The sequence below is a fragment of the Palaemon carinicauda genome, chromosome 20, assembly GCF_036898095.1.
Source record: "Palaemon carinicauda isolate YSFRI2023 chromosome 20, ASM3689809v2, whole genome shotgun sequence".
NCBI lineage: Eukaryota > Metazoa > Arthropoda > Malacostraca > Decapoda > Palaemonidae > Palaemon > Palaemon carinicauda.
This window is the reverse complement of record NC_090744.1, coordinates 113,152,010-113,169,509: the sequence shown is the minus strand read 5'-3', so window position 1 is coordinate 113,169,509 and position 17,500 is coordinate 113,152,010. Positions and strand designations below refer to the sequence as shown.

Here is a 17,500-nt window from a genome sequence, read left to right as displayed (position 1 = left end):
AAGCTAGGTTAGGTCAGACTGGCAGTAGCAAATAGCTAGATTAGGTCAACCTGGCAGTAGTTAATAGGGAGGCTAGACCAGCCTTGGGTAGCTCAGTCAGACAGTGGCAAGGAGCCATGTTTATTGCGACCTTCAAACATACAATATCATTCTGACACAGAGTGAAGATTCTAATGTTATTTTTTACCAGTACAGACAACTCTCTCTCTCTCTCTCTCTCTCTCTCTCTCTCTCTCTCTCTCTCTCTCTCACCTTCTTTATCGTAAATTCGGAATGCCTCTTTGAGCTCAGCCTTCAGGGATTCCTCGTCTTCTTCAATGAGGAACTTGGCGGCCAACGAGACGAATTCCTCGAATTCCAGTTGACCAGAACCTGCAAGGAGAAAAATGTTGTTGCTCAAGTCACATGGGCTCACGAAGTATCTGGAGAAGGGATATATACAAGAATATAAATAATAAATAATAGATAGATAACATAGATTTCTTCGTTGGATAGCAAGCTGATTGAATAAACGTCTGTGGGAGCCATCTATGGAAACATGACTAAAAGACTGTATTGAAAACATGTATGATAAAACTGACAGGAAGAAAATCATAAATTCCTTAATTGTACGCTTCATCTTAAAACTGCAAAGCCTATGGTAATAGAATATTGATTGCCCCGAATAAGGAAATTTGATCGCATTTATTAAAAACAAAAGATTGAAAGAAAAATTGGATACCTCAGACTTTTCTCAAAAGTACCAATGTGTAAAATATGAGTCAAATTTTCTATATATTATCCAGTGATAGACTCGCCATCTGATTGCTGTATCATTGACAAATAAATGCATGAGCCCGTGCTTTATATAAGGCAGGACAATCTAAAAACAAAAAAAAGAAAACAAAAATACTGAATGAGAAATTAGATACATCAAACTTTTCTCAAAGGTATCAATGTGTAAAAACTGAGTCAAATATTTTATAAATCAACCCGTGAAAGATTCGCCTTCTGATTGCTGTTTCACTGACAAATAAATGCAAGAGCCCGTGTTTTACCTAAGGCATGGCAATCTAAAAACCAAAAACCAAAAGATTGTAAGAAAAATTGGATACCTTAAACTTTTCTCAAAGGTGTCAATGTGCAAAAAATTGATAACATTTTCTATTATTAGCCCGTGATAGACTTGCCTTCTGATTGCTGTATCATTGACAAATAAATGCAAGAGCCCGTGTTTTACCTAAGCCAGGACAATCTAAAAACATAAAACAAAAAGATTGTAAGAGAAATTAGATACCTCAAACTTTTCTCAAAGGGACCAATGTGCAAAAAATTTGTCAAATTTTCTATATATTAGCCTGTGATAGTCTTGCCTTCTAATTGCTGTATCATTGACAAATAGATGCAAGAGCCCATGTTTTACATAAGGCAGGACAATCTAAAAACAAACAAACGACAAATAAACCTATTCACAAACTGTCCCTCACCATCTTCGTCTGTCTCGGCGATGACTTCGGCCAGATTAGCCTCTGAGATCTTGACACCCATCATCCTGAGGATAGTCTTGACGGTCTCCGTGGTGATGAAGCCTTGCTTCTCCATGTCGAAGGAGTCGAAGGCTTTCCGCAGGGCTGTTCAGGAGAAGGGGAGAAAGAAGCATTGAAGGAATTGGTACATTTGTTTGGAAGGTTCTCCAGAAATTGGTGCGTTCATAATAAAAGAGGGGAGGCTTTTTCAATGGTAGAGAGACCATTTACCTTCTGGTCGCGTGTAGTAAATTGGAAAAGCTTTACATTTTGATAATCATGTAAATTTTAGTCTTGTTTACTCCAGCTATGTTCTGATTGACAGTTTTCAAAGCATCATTTGTTCTGTGTGGGCTACCTGACTTTAACCTGTCTGTCTATCCGTCTATCTATCTGGATTTTTTTTCTTTTTCTTGGAAAATATTAATTGAACTTTTACTCAAAGAAAAAAATTAAAACTTGAATTTGAGAAAAGACTTGTTTGTATTTGCAAGTTGGTTTCCTAATTGTTCAAACCTAGTTTTTATGGAGTTTTTTTTTCTTCTTTTTTTTTTTTTAAAATATTAACTGAACTTTTACTCAAAGAAAAAAAAGACTTGAATTTGGGAAAAGACTGGTTTGTATTTGCAAGTAGGTTTCCTAATTGTCGAAAGCAAGATTTTTTCGTCATCTGATCTTTGCATCAAAATCAACATATTTCCTCTCTGAAAGGACGAAAATTTCGTAAAACGAGAAATAAATATATCCAGAAACGATGAAACAAGAGTCTCGCAATGAAATAAGATGATGCTCTGCTTTTTTTGTAAATAAAAACATCAACTTGCGGTTTTATAAGTGAATACATTTCTTTGAGAAGAACCACCATGATAACTGTGACTTGTTGCCTCATCTGACTGACTAACTTGGGTTTTATCATGAAACACTGATCACATCCGGTGGTTTATGCTACTCTTTTGATTATCATATTCTTTCATCTGCTGAAATTCATTACTAACTATTTTAAAATTACTCATCTATCTATCTATCTATCTATCTATCTATCTATCTATCTATTGATGTTACTGTTTTTAAAATATTTCATTTTAATCATTCATTAATTCTCATATCGTTTATTTATTTCCTTGTTTCCTTTCCTCACTGGGCTATTTTCCCTGTTGGAGCCCTTGGGCTTATAGCATCTGGCTTTTCCAATTAGGGCTGTAGCTTACCTAATAATAATAATAATAATAATAATAATAATAATAATAATAATAATCTATCTATCTTATTTTCAGTTATTTCCTATTGCTATCAGCATTTATTATCGTTTATAGTCACAGGGAGAGAAAGCGGATCAATAGTTTGATGATAAGTGTATAGTTCAGAGATTTTTGGAGGTGGCTGGGGTAGGGGGGCGGGGTAGGCAAAGAAAGTTTTGATTAGATGGTGTGAGAAAGGTGTTTGAACATGACCCCAATTCTTTCAGTGGCTAATAGGAGCTTACAAAGTGGGAACTTCAGAAGTTACAGACAGTTCATCCTCAGTTGTCTTACAATATCCTGGTTTTGGGCGCATATGCTATAGTACCATGAAATCGGAAGCAATTGGGTACAATCCAAAATATTTAACATGCTCCGCCCATATCGCAGCCTATCTATATGATAATAATAATTATAATATAACAAATTAAATTTAATTATATTTTAATAGTGACCCTTGCGGCTTGCGTACGCAGTACATTTATGTACTGCCTACCGGTACAATCCAAAATATTCAACATACTCCGGCCATATCGCAGCCTATTTATATAATAATGATAATTATAATAAAACGAATTTCATTTAATCATGATACTTTGATAGTGACCTTTGTGGCCTGCGTACGCAGCACATTTATGTACTGCCTGCCAGTACAATCCAAAATATTTAACATGCTCCGGCCATATCGCAGCCTATTTATATAATAATAATAATTATAATAAAACAAATTTCATTTAATCATAATACTTTGATAGTGACCCTTGTGGCCTGCGTACTGCCTGCCAGGTGAAGCGAGCCACGGCTGAGCAAAGACTATTTGAGTGGTAGCCAATCACAATACATGCGGGCAAAGTATATTAAAGATTTTGGAATCTACCCAGTCGCAGCATATGAAATAATACTATCGTTAAAGGCTAGACTGTAAAGCATTAATGATAAAGACTTGCCTATAATGAGGTTTAGCACATCCTCAAAGACTGAGAAGTAAATACCACTGTCATTAAAGGTTGGACTTTATGCGTTAAAAGGCTGTGAAGTATTTGTAATAAAAGCCTTTTAGACTATATTGCAAGGTCTTAATAACACCAAACTTAAAAACATTAATAGCCCTATCTTTGAAGACTAGCGTATATGCAAATTTATGGAAACATAACAAGTTTTAAGGTACCCGCGTTCATGGAGGTCATATCATATATAGTACAAAGAGGTTTTTGAAAGCTATGAATTTTTTTTTATGACCAGTGTCCACTTGCCTCTCCAAATTTCTAAAAACTATAATTTTTCAAAAATTCTAATCTTATGCCATGACAGCAGTATGCAGCCTTCCCAGCACCAGCCTTATATTGGCCAAATTCCATACAATACCATATACTATAGTTGACGCAAAGATTCCGGGCAAACTAAGCCCCACCCCCTAATGACGTCATAGCCAATCACGTTGTCTCCCTGAAATAAGCTCCACCACCTGATGACGTCATAGAGAACTGAGTCTGAGATGTGAAATATTACATTTACATATCTTTTTGTAATGTTACAAATGTACGGTAAAACATATACATATGTACAAGTATCTGTATGCGTATATGTATACATACTGTATTTGTATGTTCCTATGTATACATACTGTATATGTATGTTCCTATGTATACATACTGTATATATATATATATATATATATATATATATATATATATATATATATATATATATATATATATATATATATATATATATATATATCACATGCATAATGTATATACACACATATATATATATACATGTATATATACACACACATATATATATATATATATATTCATATATATATATATATATATATATATATATATATATATATATATATATATATATATATATATATATATTTACCACTGTATCCTTAGGCTTCCTCTAGACCAACAGTATATTCCCTGATGTTGAAGAAGAATAGCACTGTATACATAGGTCTCTGTTAATGGTTATAATGTTAATTGATTATTTTAGGAGTACTAGATCCCTGTTCTATGTTGTAGTATAGTTAATGATAGATAGACTCTTCATACCAAACTATAATCTAATTTTCTAAACATGTACAAATAGAAACGGATCCTCAGAGATTACCTGTTGAAGATAAACTGTTTATTATTGAATTGAATTATGGATAAGTAATCAGCTAAACTGTCTCTTATTGAATTGATTTAGGGATGGAAAGTAATCAGCTAAACTGTCTCTTATTGAATTGAATTATGGATAACAAGTAATCAGCTAAACTGTCTATTATTGAATTGATTTAGGGATAGAAAGTAATTAGCTAAACTGTCTATTATTGAACTGATTTATGGATAGAAAGTAATCAGCTAAACTGTCTATTATTGAATTGATTTAGGGATAGGAAGTAATCAGCTAAACTGTCTATTATTGAATTGATTTAGGGATAGAAAGCAATTAGCTAAACTGTCTACTGTTGAATTGATTTTTGGGTAGAAAGTAATCAGCTAAACTGTCTATTATTGAACTGATTTATGGATAGGAAGTAATCAGCTAAACTGTCTATTATTGAATTGATTTTTGGATAGGAAGTAATCAGCTAAACTGTCTCTTATTGAACTGATTTATGGATAGGAAGTAATCAGCTAAACTGTCTCTTATTGAATTGAATTATGGATGGGAAGTAATCAGCTAAACTGTCTCTTATTGAATTGATTTATGGGTAGGAAGTAATTAGCTAAATTGTCTATTGTTAAATTGATTTTTGGATAGAAAGTAATCAGCTAAACTGTCTATTATTGAATTGATTTAGGGATGGAAAGTAATCAGCTAAACTGTCTATTATTGAATGGAATTATTAATGATAAGTAATCAGCTATACTGTCTCTTATTGAATTGATTTAGGGATAGAAAGCAATTAGCTAAACTGTCTACTGTTGAATTGATTTTTGGATAGAAAGTAATCAGCTAAACTGTCTATTATTGAATGGAATTATTAATGATAAGTAATCAGCTAAACTGTCTGTTATTGAATTGATTTAGAGATAGGAAGTAATCAGCTAAACTGTCTGTTATTGAATTGATTTAGAGATAGGAAGTAATCAGCTAAACTGTCTGTTATTGAATTGATTTAGAGATAGGAAGTAATCAGCTAAACTGTCTGTTATTGAATTGATTTAGAGATAGGAAGTAATCAGCTAAACTGTCTGTTATTGAATTGATTTAGAGATAGGAAGTAATCAGCTAAACTGTCTCTTATTGAATTGATTTAGAGATAGGAAGTAATCAGCTAAACTGTCTCTTATTGAATTGATTTATGGATAGGAAGTAATCAGCTAAACTGTCTATTGTTGCATTGATTCGTGGATAGGAAGTAATCAGCTAAACTGTCTCTTATTGAATTGATTTATGGATAGGAAGTAATCAGCTAAACTGTCTATTGTTGCATTGATTCGTGGATAGGAAGTAATCAGCTAAACTGTCTCTTATTGAATTGATTTAGAGATAGGAAGTAATCAGCTAAACTGTCTCTTGTTGCATTGATTCGTGGATAGGAAGTAATCAGCTAAACTGTCTCTTATTGAATTGATTTAGAGATAGGAAGTAATCAGCTAAACTGTCTATTGTTGTATTGATTCGTGGATAGGAAGTAATCAGCTAAACTGTCTCTTATTGAATTGATTTATGGATAGGAAGTAATCAGCTAAACTGTCTATTGTTGCATTGATTCGTGGATAGGAAGTAATCAGCTAAACTGTCTATTATTGAATTGATTTAGAGATAGGAAGTAATCAGCTAAACTGTCTCTTGTTGCATTGATTCGTGGATAGGAAGTAATCAGCTAAACTGTCTCTTATTGAATTGATTTATGGATAGGAAGTAATCAGCTAAACTGCCTATTGTTGCATTGATTCGTGGATAGGAAGTAATCAGCTAAACTGTCTCTTATTGAATTGATTTATGGATAGGAAGTAATCAGCTAAACTGTCTCTTGTTGCATTGATTCGTGGATAGGAAGTAATCAGCTAAACTGTCTCTTATTGAATTGATTTAGAGATAGGAAGTAATCAGCTAAACTGTCTCTTGTTGCATTGATTCGTGGATAGGAAGTAATCAGCTAAACTGTCTCTTATTGAATTGTTTTAGAGATAGGAAGTAATCAGCTAAACTGTCTCTTGTTGCATTGATTCGTGGATAGGAAGTAATCAGCTAAACTGTCTCTTATTGAATTGATTTAGAGATAGGAAGTAATCAGCTAAACTGTCTATTGTTGCATTGATTCGTGGATAGGAAGTAATCAGCTAAACTGTCTCTTATTGAATTGATTTAGAGATAGGAAGTAATCAGCTAAACTGTCTGTTATTGAATTGATTTAGAGATAGGAAGTAATCAGCTAAACTGTCTCTTATTGAATTGAATTATGGATAAGAAGTATTCAGCTAAACTGCCTATTATTGAATTGATTTAGAGATAGGAAGTGATCAGCTAAACTGTCTCTCATTGAATTGAATTATGGATGGGAAGTAATCAGCTAAACTGTCTCTTATTGATTTGATTTAGGGATAGAAAGTAATTAGCTAAACTGTCTATTGTTGAATTGATTTAGGGATAGAAAGTAATCAGCTAAACTGTTTATTATTGAATTGAATTATGGATAAGAAGTAATCAGATAAACTGTCTATTATTGAATTGATTTAGGGATAGGTAGTAATCGGCTAAACTGTCTATTATTGAATGGAATTATTAATGATAAGTAATCAGCTAAACTGTCTCTTATTGAATTGATTTAGGGATAGAAAGTAATCAGCTAAACTGTCTCTTATTGAACTGATTTATGGATAAGAAGGAATCAGCTAAACTGTCTATTATTGAATTGATTTAGGGATGGAAAGTAATTAGCTAAACTGTCTATTGTTGAATTGATTCATGGATAGGAAGTAATCAGCTAAACTGTCTATTATGGAATTGATTTTTGGATGGGAAGTAACCAGCTAAACTGTCTATTATTGAATTAACTTTTGGATAGGAAGTAATCAGCTAAACTGTCTCTTATTGAACTGATTTGTGGATAGGAAGTAATCAGCTAAATTGTCTATTATTGAACTAATTTATGGATAGGAAGTAATTAGCTAAACTTTCTGTTATTGAACTGATTTGTGGATAGGAAGTAATCAGCTAAACTGTCTATTATTGATTTGATTTATGGATAAGAAGTAATCAGCTAAACTGTCTATTATGGAATTGGTTTTTGTATGGGAAGTAATCAGCTAAACTGTCTCTTATTGAACAAATGTGTGGATAGGAAGTAATCAGCTAAACTGTCTCTTATTGAACTGATGTGTGGATAGGAAGTAATCAGCTAAACTGTCTCTTATTGAACTGATTTATGGATAGGAAGTAATCAGCTAAACTTTCTATTGTTGAATTGATCTACTTGAAGTTTGAGTTAAACTGTGAATGGACTTCTCAGTATAATTAAATGTGTTTAACTAACCGAGGCAAGAAGTGGAATAGCTTATATAGGAATTGAACAATGAAGGGGTACAGTCACTCATATAAGTTAGTGGATGTTCGGGTGTCTGAGAGAGATTTCCATTTCACCCCTTACTGGACGACAGGTGTCTGGGAGCGCGAAGCTGGTCAAATATTCAACTATAACCCATTTCTGGACGATAAGTTTCTAGGAGCGCGAAACCGTTCAGATATTCAACTATCTAAAGTTAAATATTTGACCGGTTTCGCTCTCCCAGACACCTGTCGTCCAGAAATGTGTTATAGTTGAATACTTAACCGGCTTCGCGCTCCCAGGCACCTGTCGTCCAGAAATGGGTTGAATGGAAATCTTTCAAGCACCTGGATATCCATCAAGTTAGAAGAGTGACTGTCCCATTTGATATACTAAAACTGGGAATGAAAAAAGAAATACAGTGTGAAGCTACAAGAGGAATGAACTGCTATAGTTAACAAAACTGAATTATAAGCTGGAAAGATCAAATCTTGCATTAAAGTGGTCCTATGATTAATAAATGATAAAATACAATAAAGAAGTTGAACTACCAAGTAATCAATAGAATACTCTGTAATGGGATTAAACTACCTAAAGTCAGATGGAACCACGCGATGAAGGATGAATGAGTAACCGAGACAGGTATTAAAGCATCTGAAGTAAGTTGATGAGGTATTTATACTGCTAAGATACTTCGAATCATATTAAGTAATGAAGAAGCTGACCAACTGATGCAGGGGACAGTCTAGAACTGTAGCTTATAAACTTGGCCAAACTACCAGAGGCAGGTATCAAGTCACACAAGATAGAGTAAGCAATGCCTGGGCTATATGTTGTAAATAAAAGAGCTTAGCTATCTGAAATAGAAGACCAACCTTCCAAAACTACTTAATACAAGAGAACAATTTCTTGAAATAGAAACCAATCCAAGTACCAGAAGAAATGTGTTGACAGAGTTAACAATTGGACCTAGACGGGGCTACACTAACTTATGACATAAATAGTAGAAGGTTTGTCATATGTAATTAATCTATAATAATCTCCAGAGGGTTGTCCTTTGTCATAAATCCAAAGTAACAGCTGAAGGTTTAATCTCTGAACTTAGTCTACCAATAAAGTACCTATCACTTTGTAATATTTCTTATTTTTTGTAAATTTTGGATAATTCTCAATTAACTCTTCATGCATTTCTTTGGCCATAAAACTGGTTTCAGTGTGCAATCACTGAGGGCTTCTCTAGCTAATATAATTTCCAAAGTAATATCTTCAAATAATGAACAGTACGTTCCTTCTCTAGAGTATGTTATATTTATTGATGAAGTAAATATTGAGTTTATATTTTCCTCTTTAAATGTGGTGGAGTTATTAAATTCATCATGGTCAAGACTGCCTTGGATTTCGTCTTAATTTTTACGCCTGAATTATTTGAAGCCAAATTCATTTGGTCATATCAGACTTCCAACTATACTCTACTTGATGGCTGCTTTTCCGGTCCCATACAGCAAGGGAACACCGCTCTCTAATCTCTTGTTTTTAGCTGTGGCATCTTTCCATTTACAACCTACCACTACCTCCCATTTACAGCACTATCTGATGCACTATGGATAATATATATCCAGGGATCCCAGAAAAAAAATTACATTTTGAAATCCAGAGCAAAATCCACTATGCAAAAAGGACTTCTATTATGAAAAGTAAATCATGAAAAATTATCTGTACTCCACAGCGTAGATAAACTGATTACGGTGCTATTACGCTGGATCAAAACATGCTGTCCCATTTGTTATCAGTTTTATTGTGAAATCATTAGCTGTTTGTCATTAGAAAGGGAACATTATAGAGTCACATAACCATCCCTAGAGATCACAATGAAAATGATAACGACGTACGGAAGCAGAGTCTCGTCCGTTGATCGAAACATTTCAATCTTTCAGGATTATACCTGGGGGCACACTCATCAACCTCTCTGGCAACAGGAAAGAAGAGGAACAGGGAAAGGAAATGGTTCAAGTGGTCGTGGTTTCCTTTGGCTTTTGATTAATTTGGTGAAGAGAGTGAGAAAAATTAGATCTGAATACTGGGCCAACAGAGGCCTATCTAAAGAATACAGGCGAGGTCATACGTACTGTCAATCTGGGATTTGTCGAGCGTATCCTGAAATATAGAAAAATGAGAGGTGTTGATGCTTCGTCGTTTCCGTAATTGTTTATACCTGAAATGACGTTCTGTCCATGCAATATTTTGAAGAAAGAAACCCTGTTCCATAATATTATCCTCTTTTAAAAATGGTAGATATTGTTTTTAATAATTTGGAATCATTTTATATTTACAAATAGGAGCCAATTGAAAATGATACAGTTTGGAGGCATGGTTTCTGTCTCGTGGTTGCCAAATGTTTTGAGTAATTATTATTTCTCAAAGCGTATGGCAAATTATCATTGGAGGGGTGTGGCTAGTGTAAAAGCTGGTCAATATTGTTTTGATAATTTGAATGTTGCCGAAGCTATAAAACCTTGGTTATTGGAATTACTTTAAATAGAAAATAGGAGGAAATTGAAAACGATTCAATTTTGGGAACCAGTTTCTATCTCATTGTTACCAAATGTTTTGAGGTATTAATATTTCTCAAAGTGTTTGGCAACTTATCATCAAAAGGGTGTGGCTAGTGTAAATAGCTGGTAGATATTGCTTTGGTAATTTTGAATGTTGCTGAAGCTATAAAACCTTGGTCATTGGAATGATTTTAGATAAAATGGGACGAAATTGACAATTATTCAAATATTGGGAGCATAGTTTCTATCGCGTAGTTACCAAATGTTTAGAGGAACTATTATTTCTCAAAGCGTATGGCAACTTATCATTAAAGGGGTGTGGCTAGTGTACAAAGCTGGTAGATATTGTTTTGATAATTTGAATGTTGCCGAAACCATAAAACCTTGGTTATAGGAATAGTTTTAAATAAAAAAATAAGAGGAAATTGAAAATGATTAAGTTTTGGAGGCATGGTTTTTATCTCGTAGTTACAAAATGTTTGGAGGAATTATTATTTCTCACAGCGTATGGCAACTTATCTTCAAAGGGGTGTGGCTAGTGTACAAAGCTGAAGAGAACATATTTTGACACTGATGCTTGTTGTAGGAGGATACAGAGTTAGTTAAGATGGGGTTCAAACATACATGGATAATTATATGAAAAATATCATTATAACTTATAAGGGTTAATATCTTAAAATTAATTAAACAAAAAGATTTAGGCCAACTTATAATAAAATTATGTCATTCAGAAAGTGGCGATATTTCTTCATCTATCTATTTGTTGAACATATTTGACCAGCTATAGGTGTGACGCAGTCGGAAAATCCAAATTTTAGCAGAATATTGTAATTTAGCTGGGTCTCTCAGTAATCACTGCTGGCAAGAGAGAGAGAGAGAGAGAGAGAGAGAGAGAGAGAGAGAGAGAGAGAGAGAGAGAGAGAGAGAGACTGGTACTGATATCATTGTCATTATTGTATCGTAGTAGGTAATTTTATCACCGTTTGTCAAACCTGACTCAAAAACAGGTAGTCTTTCAGATTCAATGTATTTTTTGAAAATTCATTTACTAAAGATCCCTTTTCCTGATGAATAATAGTTTTTAAGGTGTTCGCCAGACGGGGGTTCGAGTCCCGCTCAGACTCGTCAGTTCCTCTAGTGTCTGCAACGTTACCATCCTTGTGAGCTAAGGATGGTGGCTTTGGAGGAGCATATAGGTTTATCTACTGAGTCCTCAGCCTCCATTGACTGGCCCTCCCTTGTCTTAGCTTGGGTGGAGAGGAGGCTTGGGCGCTGATTATATACAGGGTGACAAAAAAACGGTCATCACCTAAACTTGAATAACTTTTGAAATAAATAATTCCTTTTATTTTTCAGATTTATCAAGAAAAATCAATGTTCTAAGAGTCTACCAAATTCGACCTTCGAGATGCCATGGACTACTGAGGAAAAGACATTTATAGCTGAGGCATATTTTCGGTTTAAGTCTATCCACGTAGCTCAATTGCAATTCAAAGAACGGTTCAGATGTCAAGAATTCCCTGTCCACTCAATGATCTACAGATGGGTCAACAAGTTCAGAACCCTTGGGACTGTGTGTACCCTCAATTGTAAAGACACTAACAGACAATCACACTCTAGACGACCAAAATCATCAAGGACACCACACAACATTGCTGCAGTCTGAGACTCTGTTGTCCGCAGCCTAAGCAAGTCTGTGGAAGGCGAAATCAGGAGCTTAGAATCAACCGGGAGTCCGTGCGGAGAATAGATTAAACACAAGCTTACACCTGACGACATGAGGAAGCGAGTGATCATATGCCAGTGGTTTTGCGACCAGATCGACGCTGTGCCAGACTTCCTTGACAATGTCTAGTTTTCGGACGAGGCACATTTTCTGTTGTCAGGTCACATGAACTCGAAGAACAATATCTTCTGTGGTAGCACACCCCCTGAGCACTGCCATCTCCAAACATGGTATCATTGGACCATTCTGGTTCGAGTAAGACAACGAGCGGTCTGTGACAATCAACACTGAGCGATATGTCCAGGTGCTTGGCAAGTTCTGGACAGCACTTGGTCGACGGAGGATGGTGCCATCCCCGACACTTCAAACGAATCATTGGCATGGCTACAGCAGCGTTTCCCTGACCGACTGATCAGCCGCAGGTATGACCCGGAGTGGTCACCCCATTCACCAGACTTGAACCCCCCAGATTTTTATCTCTGGGGATACCTTAAGGACAGGGTATATGGAAACAACCCCCAGACTATCCCTGACCTGAAGGCAGCAATCACAGCAATAATAAGAGTGATCGCAAGGGAGGAATGCGGGAGGGTCATCAGGATATTTCATTGATTAGCTAATTGTCTACTGCAAATCATAGCCACTTTTCCAACATTGAAGGCTAGAAAAGTGTTAAAAACAATATAAAAACTGTAGGAAAAGTGCTAAAAACGCCAAATAAAGGGTAGAAAAGTGCAGAAAACGCCAAAACACTGTAGAAAAGTGCTAAAAACGACAAATAAAGGGTAGAAAAGTGCTGAAAACGCCAACAGAACTGCAGAAAAGTGCTAAAAACTTCAAATAAACGGTAGAGAAGTGCTAAAAATGCCAAAAAGATTTGTAAAAAGTGCTAAAAACACCCAAAAACTGTAGAAAAATGCTAAAAACGCCAAAAAAAAAAAAATGGTAGGAAAGAGCTGAAAACGCTAGAAAAGTGTTGAAAACGCTATTAAAGCTCTAAAAAAGTATTGAAAACGCTATAAAAGCTCTAGAAAAGTTTTAAAAACAGTATAAAAACAGCAGAAAAATGCTGGAAATGATAAAATATCTTCGTCGGAATTTAACTCAGAATATTGTGCCCAATTAAGCCACTAATTCCAAGTTCCAAAGATTTTCCAGTCACTAGAGATTTCGCTACTCAAAGTTCTCTGAAGAAATTCCAGTACTCAGTTATCTAGGATTCGTGGAAGATATTAAGCCACTAATTCTAAGTTCCAGAGACTTTCCAGTCACTTGAGATTTCGCTACTCAAAGTTCTCTGAAGAAATTCCAGTGCTCAGTTATCTAGGATTCGTGGAAGATAGTAAGCCACTAATTCAAAGTTCCAGAGACTTTCCAGGGACTAGAAATTTCGTTACTCAAAGTTCTCTGAAGAAATTCCAGTGCTCAGTTATCTAAGAATCGTGGAAGATATTAAGCCACTAATTCAAAGTTCCAGAGACTTTCCAGGGACTGGAAATTTTGCTACTCAAAATTCTCAGAAGAAATTCCAGTGCTATGTTATCTAGGAATCGTGGAAGATATTAAGCCACTAATTTTAAGTTCCAGAGACTGGAAATTTCGATACTCAAAGTTCTCTGAAGAAATTCCAGTGTTCAGTTATCTAGGAATCGTGGAAGATAGTAAGCCACTCTTTCAAAGTTCCAGAGACTAGAAATTTCGCTACTCAAAGTTCTCTGAAGAAATTCCAGTGCTCAGTTATCTAGGATTCGTGGAAGATAGTAAGCCACTAATTCAAAGTTCCAGAGACTTTCCAGGGACTGGAAATTTCGCTGCTCAAAGTTCTCTGAAGAAATTCCAGTGTTCAGTTATCTAAGAATCGTGGAAGATAGTGAGCCACTAATTCAAAGTTCCAGAGACTTTCCAGGGACTAGAAATTTCGTTACTCAAAGTTCTCTGAAGAAATTCCAGTGCTCAGTTATCTAAGAATCGTGGAAGATATTAAGCCACTAATTCAAAGTTCCAGAGACTTTCCAGGGACTGGAAATTTTGCTACTCAAAATTCTCAGAAGAAATTCCAGTGCTATGTTATCTAGGAATCGTGGAAGATATTAAGCCACTAATTTTAAGTTCCAGAGACTGGAAATTTCGATACTCAAAGTTCTCTGAAGAAATTCCAGTGTTCAGTTATCTAGGAATCGTGGAAGATAGTAAGCCACTCTTTCAAAGTTCCAGAGACTAGAAATTTCACTACTCAAAGTTCTCTGAAGAAATTCCAGTGTCCAGTTATCTAGGATTCGTGGAAGATATTAAGCCACTAATTCTAAGTTCTAGAGACTAGAGATTTCGCTACTCAAAGTTCTCTGAAGAAATTCCAGTGCTCAGTTATCTAGGATTCGTGGTAGATATTAAGCCACTAATTCTAAGTTCCAGAGACTAGAAATTTCGCTACTCAAAGTTCTCTGAAGAAATTCCAGTGCTCAGTTATCTAGGAATCGTGGAAGATAGTAAGCCACTAATTCAAAGTTCCAAAGACTTTCCAGAGACTACAAATTTCGCTACTCAAAGTTCTCTGAAGAAATTCCAGTGCTCAGTTATCTAGGATTCGTGGAAGATATTAAGCCACTAATTCAAAGTTCCAGAGATTTTCCAGTCACTAGAGATTTCGCTAATCAAAGTTCTCAGAAGAAATTCCAGTGCTATGTTATCTAGGAATCGTGGAAGATAATAAGCCACTAATTCCAAGTTCCAGAGATTAGAGATTTCGCTACTCAAAGTTCTCTGAAGAAATTCCAGGGTTCAGTTATCCAGGATTCGTGGAAGATAGTAAGCCACTAATTCAAAGTTCCAGGGACTAGAAGTTTCGCTACTCAAAGTTCTCTGAAGAAATTCCAGTGTTCAGCTACCTAGGATTCGTGGTAGATATTAAGCCACTAATTCAAAGTTCCAGAGACTACAAATTTCGCTACTCAAAGTTCTCTGAAGAAATTCCAGTGTTCAGCTACCTAGGATTCGTGGTAGATATTAAGCCACTAATTCTAAGTTCCAAAGACTTTCCAGGGACTGGAAATTTCGCTACTCAAAGTTCTCTGAAGAAATTCCAGTGCTCAATTATCTAGGATTCGTGGAAGATATTAAGCCACTAATTCTAAGTTCCAGAGACTAGAGATTTCGCTACTCAAAGTTCTCCGAAGAAATTCCAGTGCTCAGTTATTTACGATTCGTGGAAGATATTAAGCCACTAATTCAAAGTTCCAAAGACTTTCCAGTGACTTGAGATTTTGCTACTCAAAGTTCTCTGAAGAAATTCCAGTGCTGAGTTATCTAGGATTCGTGGAAGATATTAAGCCACTAATTCAAAGTTCCAAAGACTTTCCAGTGACTTGAGATTTTGCTACTCAAAGTTCTCTGAAGAAATTCCAGTGTTCAGTTATCTAAGAATCGTGGAAGATATTAAGCCACTAATTCTAAGTTCCAGAGACTAGAGATTTCGCTACTCAAAGTTCTCCGAAGAAATTCCAGTGCTCAGTTATTTACGATTCGTGGAAGATATTAAGCCACTAATTCAAAGTTCCAAAGACTTTCCAGTGACTTGAGATTTTGCTACTCAAAGTTCTCTGAAGAAATTCCAGTGCTGAGTTATCTAGGATTCGTGGAAGATATTAAGCCACTAATTCAAAGTTCCAAAGACTTTCCAGTGACTTGAGATTTTGCTACTCAAAGTTCTCTGAAGAAATTCCAGTGCTGAGTTATCTAGGATTCGTGGAAGATATTAAGCCACTAATTCTAAGTTCCAGAGATTGGAAATTTCGCTACTCAGAGTTCTCTGAAGAAATTTGGCTATCAAGGACTCGTAATAGCAAACATTCACTGCTCTTGTAAACAATTATTATAATCCGATTAATATTCATGATTAGATTTCAACGTTGAGTCAAAATGCCAAAAAGAAAAACAGTCAAAATCCGATCTTAATAACATACGTTATCAACACTTAAAAATTTGCATTAAAAAACTGTAAATGTCTGGCAACATTTATTCCAGGATTTTTACCGTTTTAGAAACGGATATATTGACGTAAAGGAGTGATATTACGGTCACCAACCCGTAAGAGATGATAACAAAGTAAGGTAAGATTTACGGTCGCCTGTATTTTACTGAAATAGGGCTGAGAACAGTATATTTTTACGGAGATTTTCCGATTAAAATTACGGTTTGTTTGCTATTTCGATGTAGAATATTTATTGCTACTTATGTTAACTATGATAATGATAAGTGATAAGAAGCCAAATGGAAAATAATGACCGGTGCTTATTGAAGCTTAGATTTTCTTATTCTATCTTGTATGGCCATAATACTCAATTACACTGTTAAAAAACCGTAATTATAATTGGAAAATCTCCGTAAAAACATACTGTTCTCAGCCGTATTTCAGTAAAATACAGGCGACAGTAATTTTTGCCCTATTTTGTTATCATCTCTTAAGGGTTGATGACCATAATATCACTCCTTAACGTCAACATATCCGTCTTTAAAACTGTAAATGCTTGGTAACATTTATTCCAGAATTTTCACCGTTTTTACGGATAAGTTTTAAATGTATGAATAAGTTCGCGAACATAAAAATAAAAATTTCTTGATTGACTTATCAACATGACTTTTGAATTTCAAATCCAAACTAGCGTTTCAAAGTTTAGTGATCAAAGAAGATTAATTGCTATAGGTAATTAAATTGAAAGGATTTTAACACTTGAAATTGGTGTTGAACTATCAAGCAGGTTCCAAGTCACTAATTCAGTGAAATCTCTACTGTTCAATAAGGCGCGTTTTTTTTTTTTTATTTTTTTTTTATTTTTTTTTTTCTGGAGTGGTACTTTTAGCCAAAACACAAGGCAAGTATTCCATAAAGTTTCAATGAGGAAATTGATAGAACATAACACGGTTTTGTAGCACAAGAATTTACACATAACTTTTGAAATCTAATCGAGTTATCTTGAAATCATGACATA

General features: G+C 35.0%; 1 protein-coding gene across 1 annotated transcript in view; it reads right to left on the bottom strand.

Moving 5' to 3' along the window:
* The window catches only part of LOC137614386 (troponin C, isotype gamma-like), a 214,454-nt gene that overhangs the window by 2,567 nt on the left and 194,387 nt on the right, over positions 1–17,500 (bottom strand). Inside the window, exons 2-4 of the mRNA XM_068344177.1 lie at positions 10,364–10,392; positions 1,467–1,610; positions 253–372 (exon numbers count right to left, since the gene is read on the bottom strand). Coding sequence (XP_068200278.1) covers positions 253–372; positions 1,467–1,610; positions 10,364–10,392 — 293 coding nt within the window. The remainder of the gene's footprint in view (positions 1–252; positions 373–1,466; positions 1,611–10,363; positions 10,393–17,500) is intronic.